The following is a 22,575-nucleotide window of genomic DNA, read 5'->3' as shown; positions in this document are numbered from 1 at the left end:
TGCCGTTTGAAACCATATATGATCATTATATGCTGTCATAAACGTCTGGTAGGCTTGAGTTTACGATATCACTACAAGTTGTGAACAACTAAATTGACCGTTTAAGGGCATATTGGATGGTTCCACCGACCCAATTGGACTGCCGGAGGGTATTAGGGACCATGGTAAACATCTCGGCAATTTATATTTCCGGGCGAAAAAAGGTCAAAAAATTACAAAATTAAAGGCTATAATCCACGCTATTTGATGAAATTTTAAGGTTTCGGGGCTCGGTGATGAAAAGCCTTGAGACCCCTATGGATACATCTCGGTGTCATATAATGTCGTTTGAAACCATATATGATCATCATATGTTGTCATAAACGTCCGTGGTAAGCTTGAATTTACGAAATCACTGTTAGGACCAAACCGTATTTTAGTGGTTTGGTCTCGATTTTTTTGTAAATATGGTTTTATGGTTTGGTTTGGTTTGGTTTTGCAAAATTTATAAACCAAACCGTAAACCAATAAACCGTATTTTAATATTTATATAATTTTTAAATAAAAAAATTACTTATTATATATTTAAAAAAAAATTAAAGAGTAAATAAAAAAACCATGAAAAATAGATAAAATCTATACGGTCAATACTATATAATTAATGACTACTCCATATGAATATTTTTTTATTGTTATGTATTATTTTTATCATGTATTAGCACTTGATTAGTTTATTGTTCTTTTTATTTTAACTTTATAGTAATCCATATGAATATTTTTTTATTGTTATGTATTATTTTTATTATGTATTAGCACTTGATTAGTTGATTGTTATTTTTATTGTAACTTTGTGGTACAATTTAATCCATTTGGGCTACTTATTTAAACTTTATTATAAATTAATGATATATTATTTGACAATATTTGAGGAAAAAACATCATCACATCATAAACCGCAAACCAAACCGCACCAAACCATATTATTACGGTTTGGTTTGGTTTGAAAAATTTACCAAACCGTATTTTGTGGTTTGGTTTGGTTTGGACTCAAACCGCACCAAACCAAACCATGTTCACCCCTAATCACTGTAAGTTGTGAACGGGTAAAATGACCATTTAAGGGCATTTTGGACGGTTCCACCGATCCAATTGAACTCCTGGGGTGTATTAGAGACCATAAAAAACATCTCGGCAATTTTTATTTTCGGGTGAAAAAAGGTCCAAAAATTACAAAATTGAAGGCCATAATCCACGTTTTTTGAGGAAAATTTGAGGTTTCGGATCCCGGTGGCGAAATGCCTTGAAACCCTAAGGGATACATCTCGGGGTCATATAATGCCGTTTGAAACCATATATGATCATTAATTGTTGTCATAAACGTCTGAGGTAGGCTTGAGTTTACGAAATCACTGCAAGTTGAGAACTTAAAATGGTCGTTTAAGGGCATATTAGACGGTTGCACCGACCAATTTGACTCCCGGAGGATATTGGGGTCCACGGTAAACATCTCGGTAATTTTTATTTCCCGGCGAAAAAAGGTCAAAAATTTACAGAATTGAAGGCTATAATCCACGTTTTTTGAGGAAAGTTTGAGGTTTCGGGGCACGGTGGCGAAAAGCCTTGAAACTTTAAGGTATACATCTCTAGGTCATATAATGCCGTTTGAAATCATGTATGATCATTATATGTTGTCATAAACGTCCGAGGTAGGCTTGAGTTTACGAAATCACTACAAGTTGTGATCGGGTAAAATGATCGTTTAAGGTATATTGGATGGTTCCACCGACCCAATTGAACTCTTGGAGGGTATTAGGGACCATGGTAAACATCTCGGCAATTTTTATTTTTGGGCGAAAATTGGTCAAAAAAAAATTACAAAATTGAAAGCTATAAGCTAAGCAAAGCAATGTTGTTTGCTAGAGAAGGTTAAATAATTAATCTTCATTCCAATTAATGATGATTTGGAGCTTAATCCTAATATTGGCACAAAATTGCCTTTTATAACCTTAGAATTCACCTTACTATTGGTTTGTTGATTCAAAGTCCCTCACTTGCTCCATTCTAAATTAAAAGACACAGTTTAACTTTGAAATTGAATATTATTCACATAAATTGCTTTGACTTGGTTTTGTGATTTTATGTTGATAAAAAACATACAAGTATTCATGTAAAATATTCTAAGATTCATTTCAATATTTACATTTCAAATATCAATTTTTTTATACTTTATTTGCATTAGAAAATATGCCTAGGTCAAATGTATCATCTAATAACAAACAAAGGAAGTATTATTTAAACATTTTTTAAGAAAAAATAAATAAAGTTAGTTTTATAAAGAAGTATAAGTAGTATAAGTTTTCTTAAAGAAAAAAAATAAGCATAATATAAGTTCAAAATAACTAATTACAACCTTTAAAAAAAAAAAAAAACAACAACAAATAAATATACAAGTAGATACAGTATAATAATTTTAGACAAAAACTAGTTTTAAAAAATAATTTCACATGATATAAATTTAGACAAAACAATTTCAGACGAAATAAGTTGAGAAAATTCACCCAGAAAGTACAAAATCAGATGACCAAATACTCTCATACTCCATAGTATATTTTCTTTAGCACTAGAAAACTGAAAACCTTGTGTCTTGTAAATTTGTGATTTACAAAAATGAATATATTGACCAGTTTAAGCTCCACGCAGAATCAAAACACAAGTGCAGATCTTGGAATGAGAAGACAGCTACATGACAATCGACCCATTGTAAAAGCAAGTCATGAACACTCAAAAACAGTTAAGTCATTGTGAATGTAAAGCCAAGTACTCGTAACAAATAGAAAGTTCAAAGAAACCTTTATTTTCACAAAGCTTGGTAGCATCCGAAACATCCACCAGGCTATAATATAACTATGAATAGGAGTCACCAATACCATAGACATCAAAGCATTTAAAAAGTGGCATAACAATAGGCATCAGCCCACCAGTACTAAATATATAAACCACCACTAAAAGTTTTGAGCTTCAATAGTCTCAAGAATTTCGCCATAAAAAACAATCCGAAGAGACTTCAAGCATTAATAGAACCAGAGTTCTTGCGGCATTCGCTCAACATATCAAGGTAGAACTGGCATCTGCTGATTTCACTCCCAAAATTGTTCAGGCACTACACATTGACAAAAAAACAAAAATGAGATTGGCAAGCAGCCCAGAATCATAACCTGGTTTTCCTCATTTTTTAGCGGGTAAAAAATATTATTATTGAATACGAAATGGTCTGCTGCAGTTAGATTAAAATCCATCTAGAATCTTTAATAATATCAAACTTCAAAGTAAAGCGAGAAAATAGCATACATCTTGGAAGGCCTTGTTATGGATTCCACAAGCATCACCAACACTGTTGTTAGCAGAAGCTGGAGCAGCTGCCTCATTAACAACAGTTTCATGTTGGATTGTGCGAGGACCAACAACAGCATCCACAGCCCTGTGTGCAACGGCACTACCAGTTCCAAAAGCAACACCTACAGAAGCAAGAACAAGAAACCAAATAAGAAATTTGAGAATAGCATTCCCTTAAATTTTTTCATGCTACCATCTACATAATAACTTGCATACCCTGAGCTATAGTGGCACCAAGACCTCCAAGCATAGATCCACTGCTGGAAGCAGGAGCAGGGGCTGGTGGTGGAGCCTGGCGAGCTGCAAATATTTAACCACACATGAGCAGTGCATACAGGAGAGTAAAAACTACAAATAAGCATTTTAATGCCAGCTACTACAGTTAACTTCAGTTGATTATCGCAAATTCTACTTGAGTTATTCAAAAAGGGATAAGTAATTAGAAGGCAGAAAAGAAAGCCTGTACCTGGCTGAGGAGGGTTACGGACTGGACGAGCAGCGGGACGAGGAGCAGATCTTCCTCCTGATTCATCAAAGAAAAACAACTTGGTAATCTTAAAACAAATCCAATTCAAAACAAATCGCTGAATACGAGTATTAGTCTTCGAACGAAGATATCATAAGAAGAACATCTGACTATATGAGTAACAGAAATTAACCAGGTTCAATCTCAACATACACATTTCCAACGTTCAAAAAGAGTTACACATTTATAATTGCGCATATGTTTCATTTCTATAGCTATCTTCAGCAAAGATGAGAAAACCAAATCAAAAGACATCTAATTTATAGATTAGATTACCTCTGAGATCAGAATATCAGATTAACCCTAATTAAGCGTATCTCATATAATTAGAATACAATTCATTAAACCCTAAATCAAATTATACCAACATATCGAACTTAATCTGATTCTCGCCATTAACGATACAAAATTGTGCCATTGCGAATTACAAATTAAAACTTCAATATATAAACTAAGGATATCTAATTAATAGATTAGATAACTCTTAACAACAAGTTATAAATTTCCACATAATCCAACTGAGATCAGATTAACCCTAATTAAGCTCATCTCATATAATTAATATACAATTCATTAAACCCTCAATCAAATCATGTCAAAACATCAACTTAATCTAATCCTCGCCATTATCGATACAAAAATTATGCCATTACGAATTACAAATTAAAACTTCAATAAATAAAAAATTAAGCTCCATAATTTAATAATTTCTATTTCCATCAAAGCGTTGACAAATAAGTAACAAATAAACCCTAAAAAATCAAAATGAAATTGTACTCTAGGTGAATAATGAAAACCCTAATTCATAAAATACAGTAATAACATAAATAAAAATAAAGGGGAAAACAAAAGGAAAGAGGAGAGAGAGAGATATTACCACCAGAACGACGAGGCATGATTGCGATGAAGAAATGAAGCAAGCGAAGAAGAAGGTTCTGGAGGAGAGGGAGAGCTTAACGTCGGCGTTTTGAGGAGTTGTGAAATGCTTTTGAAAGGAGGAGAGAGAGTATTATATAATGAGAGGGTCAGAAGTGCGCACTATTCTAATGGATTTGGGCCCAGCTTTTTATCCATTCAACGGCCCACTTTGGTTCTAGAATATGTCAAAGGAATAATCCGTATTTATCTTCTTTTTTTTTTTCTCTTTCTTTTTCTATCTTTTTGGTGTCTTATTGTACAAGAAATTGGGAATTAGAGTTTGACCTCAAAAAAAAAAAAGAAAAAAATTGGGAATTAGATAAGTTCTTTTTTTTTTTTTTTTTTTTTTTTTTTTTGGTTCGGATTAATCTAAAAAAATAAATTTGACATCACTCTAATTCCGTGAATCAGGGCCAGAAAGCATATGCATTCATTTTTAAATTTTTTTTGTGCTTAAAAATGTTGGGAAGACTTGAACCCTTAACCTATTATTAACATTAATGCAGAAGTAATATTTTAATATTTATGTTCGTAATGTTTTTTTTTATATATATATGTTCATAATACTATCTCTGTTAATTTAACGGATGTAATTTGAATTATGAATGTGATAATATATTATTTTATAATGAAAGTTAAGAACAGCTCAAGTGGTTAGAGTTTCCTTTCCGATTTGCCCTTGTGGATCCCTAAACACCAAAAAGCATAATATATTATTCTATACGTACTTTCTTAATAAGTAATGTTACTCATGTTCTTGGGACATCGATAGTACAATACAATAATTTTACCGAGTTGTTTTTCAAACCACATTCTTTAAATGATTTTTATCTCCAATTTCAACGTAGTTGGAACTATGTTACTTGGACTCGGGTACCCATGTCCAACATGGGTACGTGTTCAAGCATCCGACTCGGCTATTTTGTGAAAAAATTCCATGATTTTGAACTAAAAGTGAAGTGTCCGAGTGTCATACCTCATACCCATGTCCAAGTGTCGAGGGTCCAACATCGGTACATGAGGTGAAATGAAGAGTCCGAATAACATAGGTTGGAAGTGCCCCTAAAATGAAGAGCATATACCTAAGACCATGGCAAATCAATCAATGAAAGTAGTCATGTTGTTTAACTCATGGATAATCAGAAACCCTAAAGTATATAACACGATTTTACAAAAAAAATCTTTACAAAATAGTTTACTCGTTTCTGTTTTCTACCCTCTATCTTGACTCTCTACCACTAACTTTAAGTTGCGCATGTGGAACTAAGGCACCGGTCTACTAGAGACTTGCATCTGAAATCAAGTCTGGGCGTCCTCTAACTCAGATTGTAGCATAAACATAAATATTCCACCAGCCACTGCGACATTAAGAGACTCAAAATTATCAGCCATTGATATGCTTACCAGTTCACAGAATTCCCTTGCTCTCTCCGTAAGACCACTACCCTCGCTGCCTAGGACTAAACATAATGGCGTATCAGCCAGAGAATGTGCAAGCCTTTGGGACAACTTATGAACAGGCTTAGATCCGTTGCTACTAGCAGGGTGACCAGCAAACATCTTCACTTGAACTTCATTGCTAAAAGCTTCAAGATGTGCCCAATTTCCCGAAACTAGGGGAAGCTGAAATGGAGCACCTCTGCTAGCCCTAAGTGCCTTCTCATTGAAAGGATCACAGCATCCAGGAAGCAGGAAAACACCATTCTGTTGAACATGAATACAAGTGTTTACATATGTTCTATATGTTAATGTTGTAGTTCCTTTTTTCCTATTTAATCAAAGAGAGTACAAAGTTATTTTTTTAAAGATTTCGGTCACACATCTACGATCTAATCAAAGAATAAGAATCTGATCGTTGCACATATGTTCAGGTTAAAATGATAAAAGCAGGTTGGTTTTTCAATTTCATTCCTTTGGCATGGCCAATTAAAAAACTATTCATGACCAGCTACATGATACATCTATAAAGTGTGAAATGGACATTGCTAATGACATGTACTGTGAAATATTCACAACATTTAAACCTATGGCAACCCAACAAAAAAGATGTAAAGCTAGAAGCACAAGAGGATGTAAAGTCACTTACCCATTTGAACGCCAGGGCCGATCTAAGCAGTGTACCAAGGTTCCCTGGATCCTGTGTCAACCATCAAGTTACAAAAGTTCAGATTACTACGTAGTCAGACAAAAAAACTGCACATTATACTTGATAGATTGAATGGTAATACCTAGAAAAGGCACCATGCAAGAAAACTTAAGGATACACACCAAGCCAACCAAGACACACTAATATAAAGATAATATGTTGATTTCCTAAGGTAAAAGTTTGATCAATTCGAAAAGGCAGAATTTAAAGAAAGAAAACAAAAACATTGTGAAATCTCAATCCATTATCACGATTCTTGAAACAGGGTTGACAGTAGTTACTCTCAGTCCTATACCATATGCAATTCAAGAAACACTAAAAATTCAACTATTCATGCACAAAGAATTCACTTTACAACAATTAAATACATCAGGCTCACTAAAATCCCAGTTCTTAAGTAATTCATTTTGATATATGACCGGTTTGAAACTTAAAAACACTTCAATTCTTGATGAATGATTCTAGCAGATAATAAAAAATTATCAAATGACTTAACCAGGACAGTATAATGAGGTGAAATTTAATATAGTTAATGATTGAAGGAGGATGCAAATATTTCAGACTCCAAGTGCAACAAAAAGCTCCCTAGCAAACAAACTAAGAGAGCAAGCACCAAAGCAAAACCTGTATCCCTTCAAGGACTAGAATTCGATGAGTACTGGCACAACAAAACCACCTTGTACAATCCAACTCGAGACGATTATCACTCAAATCCATAAAACAATTAGGCATCTTCATGAGAGCTATAACTTCAATTGATTCAGTCGATTGAACCCCAGAAAGCTTTTTCATCACCAAAGAGTTCACATACACTCTCTCTCCGGGAATATCACATAATCCTTCAGATATCTCAGCTTTATCAAGCACAAATAGACATTCTACTGCCATTTTTTGCTCTTGTTTCAACTCATGAAACTCATGAATTTCCCTGTGTACAAATAATTTGCAAAATTCCCACAAAATTCAGGACACTAAATTGGTCTACTGTGAACAGATTAGTACTGCATTCATCATCCATATTAAGAACAAATTACATAAAATTAGAATTACCCATTTCAAAACTAGCAAATTTCTGGTCAAATTCAACAAAACACAAATTATACCAAACTTAATAAATTTTATAATTCAGTTCATAATAGGAACAAATTGAACAAAGTTAGAAGTTCCCATTTAAAAACTTGCAAATTCCAGGCCAAATTCAATCAAACCCAGAATAAAAAACCATGACTTAAACAGAATTACAACCCTAAAAACAGAGGAAATTTCCAATTGATTGAAGAAAAATGACCTGATAAGGGTAGTGCCAACGACAAGCACAGAACCATGAGAGTGGCGATAAGACGAGCTCTGACGGAGCTTTACGCAATGCTTCACAAATGGGTTTGAAGTGCTGGTAATTGATTTTGCAGTTGGTGGTGAACGAGTTGACTCAGTGAGTAAGCAATTGCTGCCATTTTTAAGATTATGACAAGCTTTTATTCTCTGTATTCTTGTCTGGTAATTTGATGTTTTTGTATTAGGGGCTACTTTTGCTCCTTGAAGTTTGTAGGAAGTGGAATACCAGTGTGAGCTTGTGCATTGCATCTTATCAAATCACTAAATTCTCACTTTTCTCTAAACTGTTTTAGTCACTCAGTTTCTAATACTCGTAACATTTGGTAATGCAAATAAAATGGTAGAGGCGTATATACAACGAATATTGTACATCCCCGACATAGTTTTTGCAAAATAAAAGGACCATGACCATTCATTTTAATTGAATCAATAAAAACATGGTCAAACTTAGCTTATTGGTACGTAGTGAGATTGATATGTTTGGTTGATAGAAAAATGTTTCAATGATCATATCTCACGTGTTTTCATGTAAGATAAAAAAACCTATGACTCCGATTGGTGTTTAGGTTATTACTTAAAATCAAAACAAGGTGAAGTATATGGTGTGTTCGAACAGCAATGGTGGGAGATTGAGACTCTGAAAGATGGAAGGGAGAAGGCAAATATTCCATATGGAACACAATAAGCAACTTTTAAGAAATGTTACCAAAGAAGAATGTTCAATCGCCGTGAAAATCTAGGTTAAGAAATCAACATTAAATTCTGATGTGAAGTCACCTGTTCTACATAATCTAAAGAGCTCAAGGCTAAAAGTCTGTTCTTTCAGAAGTGGGCAATACAGATGATGGGGCTTGGTCATGACTAGTATCCCCAACCATGGGGTTTAGATCACAAGCCCTTTGGGACACTGTAGTAGGCATGTATGACAACCTCTGATTTGCTGGTTCAATCATCGCACTCTCTATTGTAGGTAATCCCGATGATGGTGCTTGGTCACGAGTCTCATGACTTGTATCCCCAACCATAGGGTGATCACAAGCCCTTTGGGGCATTGCAGGCAAATGTGACAACCTTGGAGTTGGTTCAATCTTCACACTCTCCACTGTAGGTATAGACATTTGCTCAGAAATGGAAGGTGCAACTGTACAAGCTCTTTCAGATTGATAAATAAGTCCCATCTCATGTGATACCATCGACATGTAACTACTCTCAGAAGTAACAACCAACTGCGGGTCTAAATTATTCCCGTGAGACTCCATTGACAAATTTCCTCTCTCTGCATTTAAATCCATGGCAAAATTGTCGAGGCCCTGAGTTGTGGAGGGATACTCCTCAGTGAATGTAGATGTTTGAGCTATATTCATTCCAGATGTGCTAGCAAATGACATTGATGTTGCAGTGCAGGACAGGCCATTTTCAATGGAAAGTCCATTGACTGGCCTTTTCAGATCTGCCATTTCTTTTCGTGATGATTTTGGGACTGAATCTGAGGTATCATGGCTGAAAGAATCAGTATCAGATGATGAAGACACGGTCACTGGAAGAGCTTGATTTGATGCCCCCTCCTCAGATGTTAAGGTTTTGCTTGATAAGATTCCTTTGGAGTTTAGGTCCCTCCATTTTTGTGCAACTATTTTAACCTGTGTATAGAAATGAATACCTGCTTTCCCTACAATTTTTTATTTATGTTGAAAAAAACAAAAAAATGCATCAGTTATGTAGTCTGAAAGCAGCCTAAAGAGCTTAACACACAAAAGCATAGATTTAAATACTAAATCCAAACAGCCACACCCTCTCTTTGCAGAAATTCATTTTACACGACGAGAAGTCGAGAAGTAGTTTTCAATTTTCCTTTGGTTTTTTAAGGGTGAAAAGTAATATTATTAGGTTGTTATTTTCAGTGGTTGGTAAGGAATGCAATATATTCCTCCATATCCTCACCTTCTCTTCTCCCTTCCATCCTCTCCCCTCTATTTCTCTTTTTTATTTTTTTCCGCTAATTTTCCATGAAGAAACCAAACAAAGGAAATGTACTTTGAAACAAAAATTTCCATTGAACATAAATTTCAGTTTAAAATGTTACCTATGACCCAAACACAACCTTAGTGTTTATATAGGTGTAAGGGATAGGGGTAGAAGAGTGTGGTGTAAATAATACAAGGGGGAAAGGGAATGTGGGGAAAGGGTTAACGAAAAAAGACAGATAGAGACCATGAAAATTGATATTGCCTGCAAAGGATTCTGTTGATCCAGCCGAAGAATTTGTCAAAGGAGACGGAACAGGAACATTGATCCCAATCTGAGCCAATCATAGAGCATTTTAGAAGGTAAAATTTGGCAATATCCAAGGAATAGGAACATTAAGCAGGCCAATTTTTGTTTAAGACAAGGAGCTTACCAACCCCACTTCAACCTTATTCTGAAACTTCTTTGCCGCAATACCAGATGTAGTAAAAATAGATGCTCCATTGCCAAACCTAAACGAGCAAAAAATACTTTGGACGAAGAGGTTTAACTATATACTGAGCTAAATCATTAAAAGTTTAATATACTGCCTTGGAGCCTCCATCAAGATGTAATCGTCAGATAATTAATTTGAATTACTAGGTATCAAATATAAATCCAGACATAAAGCAGAACACCTTCAATAAAAGCTGGAAAACCCAAATATTGAAACTAAACTGGAAAACCCAAACTTCAATAAAAGCTGGATAATGCAGAAGAGAGTTGAGATGTACTTGTGCTGATTGATGATGGCTACGGCATCTTCTAAACTGTGGACCTACATTCGAATAAATTTGAAATGTGACAAATAAAAGGTAACACCATTATTACTCCATAGCAGGTGGAAAAATTGAGGGAGAAGAAAGATTTTTAAGTCACCAAATGTCACCTGTGTACATAGCAATACTGGTCCAAAAATATCTTCCTGGTTATGAAAAAATTAAATACTATTATATAAATGAAAATCCAAGTAGTAATTATTAATTTAACACAATTGGCATAGAGGGGGGAGGGGGGGGGGGGGGGGGTGCAATAATAGAGGCACCTTGAAACACTCCATACTAGCTGTGACGTCACTCAAGATAGTTGGGCCAACAAAATTTCCACCCTCATATCCTGGAACCTGAGAACAACCAAAAAATTCACAATTCTTCAGAAAGACAGTATACACTATTCAGTGATCCGATAACGATTAGCAACAGTTAGATGTAAGCATGTGACTTATTAAAAGTAATTGTACACTCAGGATATATGCAGCATATTCCCTCAACTCAAATTGAAACTCATCAATACAGGACAGCTTCAGGAATCAACAATGAACTCAGTCACCGAATGGATATGGAGCACAAGGAGGAGCAGAAATGAGGTAGAATAAATATTGTAGTTGTTTAACGATAGAATAAAATCAGCAGATGTTCACTGAGGCATGCTTCAGAGCAGTACATGTACAACACCAACCTATCTTCCCTCATAACCGAGTTAAAGATATGCACACAACTGCAAATTGAGATTTCATTGTTTCCATATCTAGTATATGAAAAAAATATATATATATTTTACTTTTACTTTGAAGTCTTAGAGCCGAGTAGCCGACCCTCCGATAATGAGAATAGATGTTGGCATTTATGTGATCGATCTTGATGAAGTTAAATGAAAGCACTACACTGCAGGGAGAAGAGGGGGCAAGAAAGAAAAAGAGAGTTATACTAGAAAGTAAAACTACTAAGATCTTGAAGAGAGTAGTTTGAATATAGAGGCTATGCAAACATCTTTTCATGCAGCCAAGTCTTAAATCACTGAGGAAGGAATTCACAAACGTCCCTATTCCCTGAAAATCCAAAATTCTTTTGAATTAAAATATGTGCAGATTCACCCGTTTAAAAAAAAAAAGTGCAGATTCAAATGCAAGGTATCAAGACCATAAAGTATACAACACTTCATGTAGACTATAGCATCAACAACAAATTCATGCCAGCAAATGCATATTCCCTCCTCCATCTTCTTCATTGTTGTTATTCGGTTATTCCAAGGTTAGGGATTTTGGGAAAGAATAGAGTGGTTGTGGCAGAAAAGGTTGTTTTACCTGATTTGATAATATAATCCATTAAAGCGACTTGCCACATTCATTCAAAGTCCAAACAACACATACTTTGTTTATGTTTTTTCGACTCTAAGTAGCCAATACTTACCAACATGAGGCTTATTATGGTAGAGCCTGCCTTGTACTACTTTATCCATTTATTTACACAACAGAACTTTATATCTCAAAGATGAAGATGCAAGCTAGAATATTTAAAGCCCAAAACAATATGGGAACAGTACCATGATGTCCCTTCCATCAAGGATAAGTCTAGCACCACTCTCAACAGCAGTTTGTACTGATCTACATATTCCATCCTTCACCTGCAACATTACACAAGCACATTGGTCTGACAGGGGTGACAGGAGAATAGAATAAAAAATTAATAAAAGTGAAATGTTGTACATATATATCATACAATAAAATATCTAGACATCAGAATAGTGACATTAAACACCAAAAAAAAAAACTCCAGTTGAGTAATTATGTATAATATCAACTTATATAGCAGAAATGCACAACATGTACTCGTTCGTACCTCCTTGCTGAGTACTGGACCCACATCTGCTCCTGCATCTGTTCCTCCAGATACTGCTAGGGTTTTAGCACGTTTGACAAGTTCTTTCTCCCTGAAATGTTCCAGCAATCCTGCATCAGTATGTCATTTTTGGCTCAAAAATGTAATGCCATTGGCCTAACTAGATATATCATATATGCTATGAACAACGATATATTAAACAAAATGTAAATGTTGCAAAACCATGGTGTAGCGTTTCCAACAAAAATCACTGAGTTGAGTGACATGTAGGGATCTCCTGCAGCAACAAATCCAGAAGCAACCAGAGCATCAAGCGTAGCATCCATGCATGCATCAGGCATGACAACAGCCTGACTTTTGGACCCTGAATTGACCTAAATAAAGATGGGAAAGCAGTGGAAAGAAGAGTCAAGATTCTATAACAATTCACAAACACACCGCAGAGAGCACACTATATTCAACTTAAACAATAAATTATAATTTATTTTTTTTTACCATAAACCCGAGAATTAGCTAGTCTGGGGAGATCAATATGTATGCATTCTCACCCAAACTAGTCAAGACTAACTTGGAGGTTGTTGCCTAATGGCTCACAATATAACATTCCCAAAGATAAAGAAATGTAAGAAAAAGAAAACAAGTATAAGTCCAATGTTTAAAATGTTACTAATAATAGAGTATGCCCAGCACTAGTTTTAGGAATTGTGCTTGTATGTATTAGATGGTGATATTAACTATAAGTGTCAATCATCTAATCACCCCAATTTTTTTTCTAAGAAAATGCAGTTTCAGGATAAAAGCTAGAGGTTTAGATAATGTTCATGAAAGTCTAATAAGATCAATTTTCAGTGGTTAGCAGAAGAAATTACTTCCATCCAAACGATGCTTTATCCAATTTCATAGCATTTAATTCCGCCCATTATTCAGATCATTTTATGTAAATCGGCAGTCAACTGTTGCCATGAATTTTCTGAGCACCTTTCTTCAATTTATTAGATAGAAAGTCAAGATACTTTATTGCAAAATACTCACCCAATTTTGCCATTTTAAATTATTGCAAAATATTCATCCTGTTTTAAATTTTTATTTTATAAAAACATGGTCCACCTTGTACTCCCTCAATAAATGTGCCCAAACCAAATGAGTGAGTATTTAAAATCGGAGTAATACACAACATCCAATTTCTAACAAGTAACAAATCAATAAACCACTACACAAACAATTAAGTTGCCAGATATGTCCTGGAGTAAGAAACGTCGCCATCTTAGATTCAGTAATCAGTAACATGAAGGTTAATCTTACGAAGTACTTCGTACATTGTTATGTAAATGATAAATTTCAACAGCAAAATGATGTGTGGACAAGTACAAAAATAACTTGCTAAGATATAGGTGGAAATTTTTACCTCAACACGTTTCCCTCTGACAGTTGCTTTCGCATATATGTCCATACAATCCTAAGACAAAAGATAATTATAAAGAAAAGAGTAGTAAATAAATATGTAATACGTGTACTGAATGAGTAGCAGAAGCAGGATGAACATTAGACAGAAGTCATAGAGGTTGTAACAATAAGAGTCTATAGAAGTATAGAAGGTAGTCACAACTTTGATGCAGTCAAGCCCAGCCCAGCCTTCCAATAATATGTGCATGTGTTTCTGAATTTTCTGCCAGGCGTTATTATAGTACAATTATATGCTATTATTGTGTAGTAGCTGTCTTTATATATTTTAGGAAGATTCTAAGACAGCTAACTGTCTTTCCTCTGATTGGTTGTAAGGACGTTTGACTTCTGTATAAAGCCTTACACTGTTCTTTGATGACACAAATGGATTAAGACTTCGGAGTCATTATTCAAATTAGGAAGAGCTAACAATATATCCTTCTGGACAATTAATACTTCTTGCAGAATTGATTTGCTCACAAGTCACAAAAGTGTTTACAGTCATCACAAACACACACCAAATAAAAACCTTCTGGACAATGATTCCTAAAACCTCATATTCCAACTCATAATTTTTCCATCATCTAATATTAAAAGGAAGAATAATAACCTATGATATCTCTAGGGAAGAACAGAATATCTTGTTGCATGTCAAAAAGAGGTTAGTGACCAGATACAGGCACTTCAAAGCTGAAAAAGCTAATGTTGAATTATAACACCTTATCAGAATTTGCTAATCTTCTGAGAAACTTGAAACAACCAATGAAGTCATTACTCAAATATTAAGGAAATAACTTACCATATAGGCGCCAACACATGATATGGCTTTTATGTCATCATCATCACATACATAATTAATGATGTCCTGTTCAAGTAATTTTTTTTTTAAAAAAAAAAACGAGTTAGTTTAAAGAACCCAAATCAGGAAAATCAAAATATGTAATCAAAGGAAATATAAATAACTAGGGCACACATAAACCAAAATAGTTACCATGATGACCTTTATTGGCATCACAACCTGCCAAGTATAGTTATATACGAGGAGAGAGAGAGAGAGAGAGAGAGAAAGAGGGGGGGGGGGGGGGAGAAAGCTTACATTGCCTCCATGAACAATATTTAAGACTCCATTAGGAAAGCCTGCCTCTATGGCCAATGCTGCAAGCTTCATTGAAGCACCTAGGATACAACAAAATGCAAAAATGTATATAACACTAGTCTATGACTGGGATTACAGACAATATCAAGCGTTCAATGATAATATTTATCTGCCACCTTTTAATAGTAAACTAACAGTAAACTTGTTGTTAAAGAAAGGTGTGGATAGATCAAGATGATAGAAAATGTAGGTAGGAGGGTATTCTGGAAACAGAGAGTAAACATGCACTCAAAAGGTGAGCAAAAGAAATTTTTCATACAATCTAGAAGGATTATAACACCAAATTACCCAAAGGAGGAAAGACCTCCCCACTAAGGTCCACTTTAATATCCTAGAGCACCATAGATACGTTTCTGGTATTGGCATGTACCTGTTGAGAACTCAAGTAAAGTACTTGGCCGTATTCTCAAAAAAAATTTGTCACTCTTTGTTGCAGTGCCTGAACCTTAATTGTTGCCTCTCACATTCAGCATTCCAGTACTAAAAGTCAAAGCCATGCCCTAATGAGCTCATCAATTCCTAAATTTCTAGTCTAGCCACAAATAAAATGAAGCATCCTTATCATCGAAATTATTAACTTATGACCAAAACTTGCTCCGTCATCCCTTTGCACTGTAAATTAAGCTCGCCTTGAGCCCAGCAAATATTTTTCCAATAAATTCAATATGTTTCCACAATGTTGTGGTGGCCTTATTTATCTTATGGAACCCTCAGATATTTAAGCTATCTCAAGCATTCCTTCTAAAGTACAGCTCTCTACCAATCCTAGCTCACCAAACACTTTACTGATCACCATAGTCGCAAAAGAAATCTCATACCTCTTTTAAAACACAAATACTGAGATTGTAAGCATTACTCTTAGCTTATGCTAACATTTTTTGGCCTAGGAAATCTTTTTCTCTTTCATCCACCAAAACAATATCATCAGCAAACAGGACACGCTGAAACCATCCAGCATCATCCTGGTGACTAGAGAGTCATCCAAGATATTTGCATAAAGTGGCAGGCTCACCCTTAATGTAACTCAAAAGCCAAATCAATAGCGTAGCTCTACATCCCCTTCTCGACCTCTCCTCACCTAATGATAACCTAATCTCCTCGTTGAATATCCTTGAGGACTCAGAATAACAGGCAAATACACCCACTTCCTTGTTTTTTTTCAAATTATTTTATACCTAAACTTGTATTATCTTAACTTACTTTGACTATAGAACTTATCTTTTCTGCTTTCATCAGAACTAATTTTGGCTGAATTATCTAAACTTCTTTTGCTACAAAAGTAATTTAAAATAAGATAATATAAGTTGACCCTAAGAAGCTAATGGAAGCATCTATAGAAACCATAGGATATACAATATTCATTATAAATTGAAATCATATGCTCCACTTTAATGACCCTTAATTTAGTATCACGTCGTTCGCAGTTAGGTGCATAAAGCAAAGCATCTTAAGAGCTTATTAAAGATTTACAACTCATCAAGTTTCAAAAGCCCAAAATAATATACATGATGTCAGTAGTAAAAGAGATCCATTATTTCATTAAGTAGTTTTGTGTATGTCCAAGATTTTTGAGAGGCAATAATCTCACAACCATAACAGTACTCTTAAATATCATCATCAGAAACAGCTTTTTTCCAATTCTCTACTGTACTGGATATATAGCACAAATCTATAAAATTTCTTTCCAAACAACTTGAATTTCAAAAATATTACAATGTAATAACAATGCAGAAGAGCCACAAATCACCTGGATTTTTCTCAGATGGCTTTAGGACAAATGTATTCCCACATGTAACTGCAACTAAGAACATCTGCAAAAAAAAACCTACATGGCTCAAGAAAAATCTCAACATTTCGACATGATAACAAAACTTAGAGGTCTCGGCTAATACACGTTGCATGTTGGATTAATATTTACATGGTGAAGCGAGAGGTTTTGCAAGATCAGATAAGGAGCTGAGAAGAGTAATATTGGGATAAAGGTCAATAAGTTTTTTATATGATATCATCATAAGATTCGTAGTTAAAAAAAAAAGATATGAAAAAAAGAGAAGAAAATGTTCAAATAAACAAGCTTTAAAGTTAAAGGATGTTAGGTATCCATAAATCTATAGCAATAAACTAATCAAAAAGCACAATTAAAGTAAACTAAATGGTTACTATTTGCAAAAGCACATCCTTTGAGGGGGAAGTGATGTCTGCGAACTCAAGAGTCAGCAGTTCAGCACTCAACATTTCTAAAACTTTAAATGTTTTTGCTAGCTTGATACAAAATAGTGAATTCATGTTCCTTGAATTGTGATTATTGAGTTATTATTAATTTCATAACAGATATATGCTCTCCTCAACATCAGCTGTCTATATCTGTAAAGAATAAAGTCTATCCTAATATAACACAGCTTAGAGAAAATCAGTTTCACAAAGTGTATCCAAGTAGCCAGATTGATGCCTTACCCAATTATTTATCACAGACAAGCAACTAATGCAAGAAGAATATAAAATACTGAAAACATACCCGCAAGGGGACCATAGAGGAGAAGTTAGAATTGCATATCCCAGCACAAACACCAAGAGGTTCCCTGATGGAGTACGTATCAGTCGCATTAGAAGCATTTGCCATAAACTCCCCCCATTGTACAGTTGTAATCTCACAAACATGTTCAACCACCTCTAGAAGAATATATATATATATTTTAAAAATTAAAGATTATATATATATTTTTAAAAAAATAACATTAAGAGTTTAAAACAAATTAAAACAACACGAAGATTAGCTGTTCTGAGTTGTGATTAACAACTAAATAACAATCTTTACCTAACCAATGGAGGATATCAGCATGAGCACTCTTTGTTGTCTTCCCCTGTTCAGTGTTGATAATCAAGGCAAGCTTCTCCTGGAAAAGAAGCTTTATAATTAATACTAAATATCCAATAAAAAAAAAAAGCGAACATACATATTTTGCACTCTCACTTTGTCTCTGTGTATGAGCTCTTGGAGTTTCATCATAATACGCTGTCGAGTGAAAACAGGTGTATTCTTCCACAAAGGAAAAGCTTCTTTTGCTGAAAAAACAGCGGCTTTGAACTCTTCAAATGTTGTTGAAGGCACTTGAGACACAACCTCTTGAGTTGCCTGCTTGAAGATGCATGTTTAGTCACCATGACTGGCTACAAGAAACTGAAGGCAACACGAGCAGAAAATGTACACTCACAGGATTGATAACATCAGCAAAGACAGCTCCTTGTGATTCCACAAATTTTCCACCAATTAAATTGGATACTTTCATCTGCAGATGTTGGAGTAGAAAATGCTCTGTAAGATATACACCTTCAAATTTTCGTTCTTTACTTTGTTTTAGCAGTTGCTTGTGGAAACTATGACCAGTTATGACAAGCTTATAAGCGCACATAGTAGCATATATTTTATGGTGAGACCTTACTTGCTCGACGTTGTCGCTGGAAGTGCCTACAGCAGATGCATTAGGCCTCCATGACTTAAAACTTCTTTCTGTCCCAAAAAATATTATAAGGTAAGATTCAGAGGAGTCTTGGCTTCAACAAGCCTGAATTATGCTGCTATAATTTGCCCATGAATCACATTGTAAATCAGATAGCTGATCTTCCATTCAAACAAATGCACCAACATGCCTTCCTTCACCCCACCCCTTCAAAAAAAATTGCCCAAAGCAAAAGGCATCTTCACAACAATATTTCACATTGTCAGCAGTAAAAATTAAGGACAAATAGTAGTGATGTTGTCATGCCTAAATTACCATACAACAAAGCACTATCATCTATTCATATTATCACTCAAATAATAAAATTATTAGCAAATTACCAATACCACGTAGGTGCTTTATCACATGAGCTTGTGCTTTTTCACTTCATGATAAGCATAATTGTATATCTAACAAACTAACAACATTAACTCACAGTACCTACACTAAAAATAAATTTAAAAAGGTTCTTGATATAGGTATGCCGTATGCTTCAGAGGCTAACATCTCAAATGCATAAATGAGCATGCTTAATGCAATGTCTTCACCGCAGAATTCTTGCAGATTTCTTTCACTTTATGCACCCTCGTTCTTACCATTGTTTCCTAATAGAACATTGTAAAAATCTGAAGCACTATACAGTAGTTGATAATGTTATTGTCGTAATACAATAATAAGCACAAAGTATAAAAGACACTTAAAAGCCAAAACCTCTCAGTCCACTATGATAGCAACAAAGTACCCCCAACAGACTCATATTTTCAGACATTGGACACTTGTAAATATTAAGCTTAAGGATGAAGTATCAGCTTAGCTCAAAATAATTTAAAACATACAGGTTACTCAATTTATATTCAGAAATAAAAGTCAAACCCAGGAGAGCTGCCAAGTGCAAGGTGCATATGGCATAACTACCAACAAAACATAGATATTAATGAGAAAATATCGTGTAGAACCTGAGAAATTTCCTTCGCGAATTTTAGTTTTGAGATTGTACAAATGCCTTGGGGTGGACTGAAGTTGTGGATTACTTTGCTTCAGAGTCTCGAGCACTTGGCGCGGTTTTATACCTGCTTCAATCATTTCCTTAACTTGCCTGGCCTCTTCTTCATTAAAGCGACGACTAAATCTATGCTCTGACATATCCTTTAAAGGTTCATGGTTGTGTTCCCCATTTTTAATCTTAAGCACCCAAACATCCTCTTCCTTTTTACCAATGATCTCAAAAGGGCAATTTATGAGGCGTGAGTTTTCCTTTCTTTTGCGCTTAGGAGCCTCAGACTTGTGTCTATTGCGACGACCTCCTCCTCTATCACAGCCAAGGACTACATTGCTGTCTCTTTTAGACTTCCTGATAGTCAACACATAACCTTGGCTCACACCAAAATCACGAACATATGTAATAAGTTCCTCTCTATCTTTGAAGGTTCGAGGTGGAGGAGGGCACATCACATTTGGCTGAACGCTCTCCATGGCTCTTTACATGGATGAATAAGATTTCTGCAAACATAGGCATATATCAAAAGGAAATTTTTCCCATTGCAGCATCCACAAAGTCATATAAGTCCACAACTCCACACATCCAATGCATAGAGTGCCTATTATTAATACCATGATATTGGACCCTAAAATATTTTCCTCAAGTGAGTTAATACGAATTTATGACAATTACAAGCAAAGTCAATTTCATCCCTGAGTCAAAGGCAGAGGGCTAACAGTTACATTGGGTTTAACTTTAATCGTTTTTTTACACTATTTTATACGAAAAACATTATAATGTGGGATTGTAGCCTTGTAGGACCTTGTTTGATTTTTCTTGATGTGCATTTTCCAAATATTTGCTAATCAATACACGAAAACAAGTTCATTGTTTTGGTGTGGTCTAGACTGAATCCTTTTTGGTCCGGTTTGATTCTAACAAGAATAACTTCTTTAGGTGCAGAGAACATAACTAAAATGTTCCTTCCACAACCAAAATAAAAGCAGGTCATGAAATGCCATGATCAGGGCTACTGGACTAGTGATTGCCCTTCATCATGTCCCCTCACCTCCCCTGCCTGGCCCCCGCCCCCCAACACACACACACACATGAAGAAAAAAACATTTTTGTGGCTAGCTAGAAAGTACCATGTACCACTCCATTGTCTCCATTACAAGTTTCCAAGTAGGCCAATATTTGAGTTTAAAACTTGAGGGCAACACCATTAAGCATATCATAAAATTCAAAATTCGCCCACACCCACAATTATGATAATGATGGTAACAATACAATTCATGGTGATACTCTCATAAAAATCAAAACATATACTACCCAGAATGTAATTTCAATGAACAATCAAGCAAACAAATGCGCATCAATATTACATTTCTGCTGTGTGTAAATAAGCAATACAACAGATAAAGATTCTAACTTTTAATAATAACAATTCGAATTGGAAAAGGTAATTCAAGGTTTGCCCAACAGAAATTCGAAACATCAAACATGAAGAACACAAAAGCCCTCAATTAAGAATATTAAATGTATCAAATTCATTTGTTGAAACTATAATTCTGACGCAAATATTAATGGTTTTGTACTCGTAATTGTAAAGATGATAGAAATTATTACCTGATTATCAGAAATTAGCCATACAAAAGATTGATTATGGAAGAAGCGGTATATAGAATAGAAAGTGGAGCAATTTGGAAGTTGAGGGAGAATGAACGGACTACTGAGACTTTTTTTTTCTTTTTTTTTTTTTTCCCCTTTTTCTTTTTAGGGTCGGAATAATTTTGACACTCTAAAAATTGATTTACTAATGCTGTAGTGGTAAGAGAGAATTTGACATACTCCGTATTACAGTATTAGTATACTACATTTTAAAAAATAAAAATAAATCAATTCATTAATAAAAAAATCATCCGACATTTACAAATGAAATCTAACTTAACAAATACATAAAATTGAATCAAATTAGGGTTTTCTTCATCAAAGCTAGGATCGTTGAAAAAATCTTGCACTGTGGTACATCTCTCGCACACATCGCTGTAATATACGGCCTTTTCCAAGAGACTATCTAACGATTGTCGTGCTCGTAAGAATGATTTTTATTTGATTCGCTTGAACGCATTTGAAAACTCGACAACATTGCGATCCCAAACCATTCCTTACCAAAGAACTGAGAATTGGCAAAAGATGATTACCTTTTTTATTAACTCTAACACGCAAACAAACCCTAAACATTTACAAACAACTAAACTAACAATTACTAGCGACTCCGCCATATCATACATATTGACTAATGGCTACTTTTGGATGTGTTCAGCAAAATGTAGTTGTTAGCTATATGCGTAGTTGTTGGCTGTCAACTAGTTATTAGCTGTGAAAATAAGTAATTGAGTATGAGTGTTTGGTAAAATAATATTTAACTCAGGGGCAGAGGGGGGCCTGGTGGAGGGCCCCCCCCGGCGGCCCAAATGGTGATATATGTAATATAGTCTGGCCCCCCTAGAATAACTAATAAATAGCTAATATTTATCCCACATGTCCCACATATTATGATGTTAGTGATAGCCTAGTT

General features: G+C 34.9%; 3 protein-coding genes across 4 annotated transcripts; all 3 read right to left on the bottom strand.

Moving 5' to 3' along the window:
* Positions 1-2,803: 2,803 nt before the first annotated feature.
* Positions 2,804-4,931, bottom strand: LOC145602164 (uncharacterized). Its single transcript, XM_081658330.1, has 5 exons — positions 4,776-4,931; positions 3,839-3,895; positions 3,589-3,672; positions 3,328-3,494; positions 2,804-3,139 (listed from the first exon to the last, which is right to left on the bottom strand). Exons 1-5 carry the CDS (start codon positions 4,792-4,794, stop codon positions 3,044-3,046), a joined length of 423 nt encoding a protein of 140 aa, XP_081514456.1. The 5' UTR covers positions 4,795-4,931; the 3' UTR covers positions 2,804-3,043.
* Positions 4,932-5,903: 972 nt separating this feature from the next.
* LOC145602178 (uncharacterized) lies at positions 5,904-8,625 on the bottom strand. Its single transcript, XM_081658346.1, has 4 exons — positions 8,251-8,625; positions 7,587-7,890; positions 6,903-6,953; positions 5,904-6,520 (listed from the first exon to the last, which is right to left on the bottom strand). The coding sequence occupies exons 1-4, from the start codon at positions 8,544-8,546 to the stop codon at positions 6,116-6,118; spliced, it is 1,056 nt and encodes a 351-aa protein (XP_081514472.1). The 5' UTR covers positions 8,547-8,625; the 3' UTR covers positions 5,904-6,115.
* Positions 8,626-8,943: 318 nt separating this feature from the next.
* Positions 8,944-21,794, bottom strand: LOC145602159 (methylmalonate-semialdehyde dehydrogenase [acylating], mitochondrial-like). 2 transcript variants are annotated; one of them, XM_081658325.1, is made up of 20 exons: positions 21,624-21,794; positions 19,972-20,515; positions 18,959-19,026; positions 18,731-18,805; positions 18,490-18,651; positions 18,334-18,412; positions 18,034-18,188; positions 17,266-17,329; positions 15,459-15,538; positions 15,162-15,227; positions 14,325-14,375; positions 13,142-13,293; positions 12,920-13,010; positions 12,624-12,704; positions 11,347-11,424; positions 11,191-11,226; positions 11,036-11,079; positions 10,696-10,792; positions 10,509-10,596; positions 8,944-9,966 (listed from the first exon to the last, which is right to left on the bottom strand). In XM_081658325.1, the coding sequence occupies exons 2-20, from the start codon at positions 20,486-20,488 to the stop codon at positions 9,104-9,106; spliced, it is 2,847 nt and encodes a 948-aa protein (XP_081514451.1). In that variant the 5' UTR covers positions 20,489-20,515; positions 21,624-21,794; the 3' UTR covers positions 8,944-9,103. The 2 variants fall into 2 exon arrangements, with proteins under 2 accessions (XP_081514451.1, XP_081514452.1); XM_081658326.1 differs by having other exon boundaries at positions 8,945-9,966; positions 10,696-10,774.
* Positions 21,795-22,575: the final 781 nt, after the last annotated feature.

Source organism: Chenopodium album, chromosome 21 (genome assembly GCF_948465745.1).
Source record: "Chenopodium album chromosome 21, dcCheAlbu1.1, whole genome shotgun sequence".
In the NCBI taxonomy this organism is placed as follows: domain Eukaryota; kingdom Viridiplantae; phylum Streptophyta; class Magnoliopsida; order Caryophyllales; family Amaranthaceae; genus Chenopodium; species Chenopodium album.
Note: the sequence above shows the minus strand (reverse complement) of the source record. Positions and strands in the feature narration are given on the sequence as shown.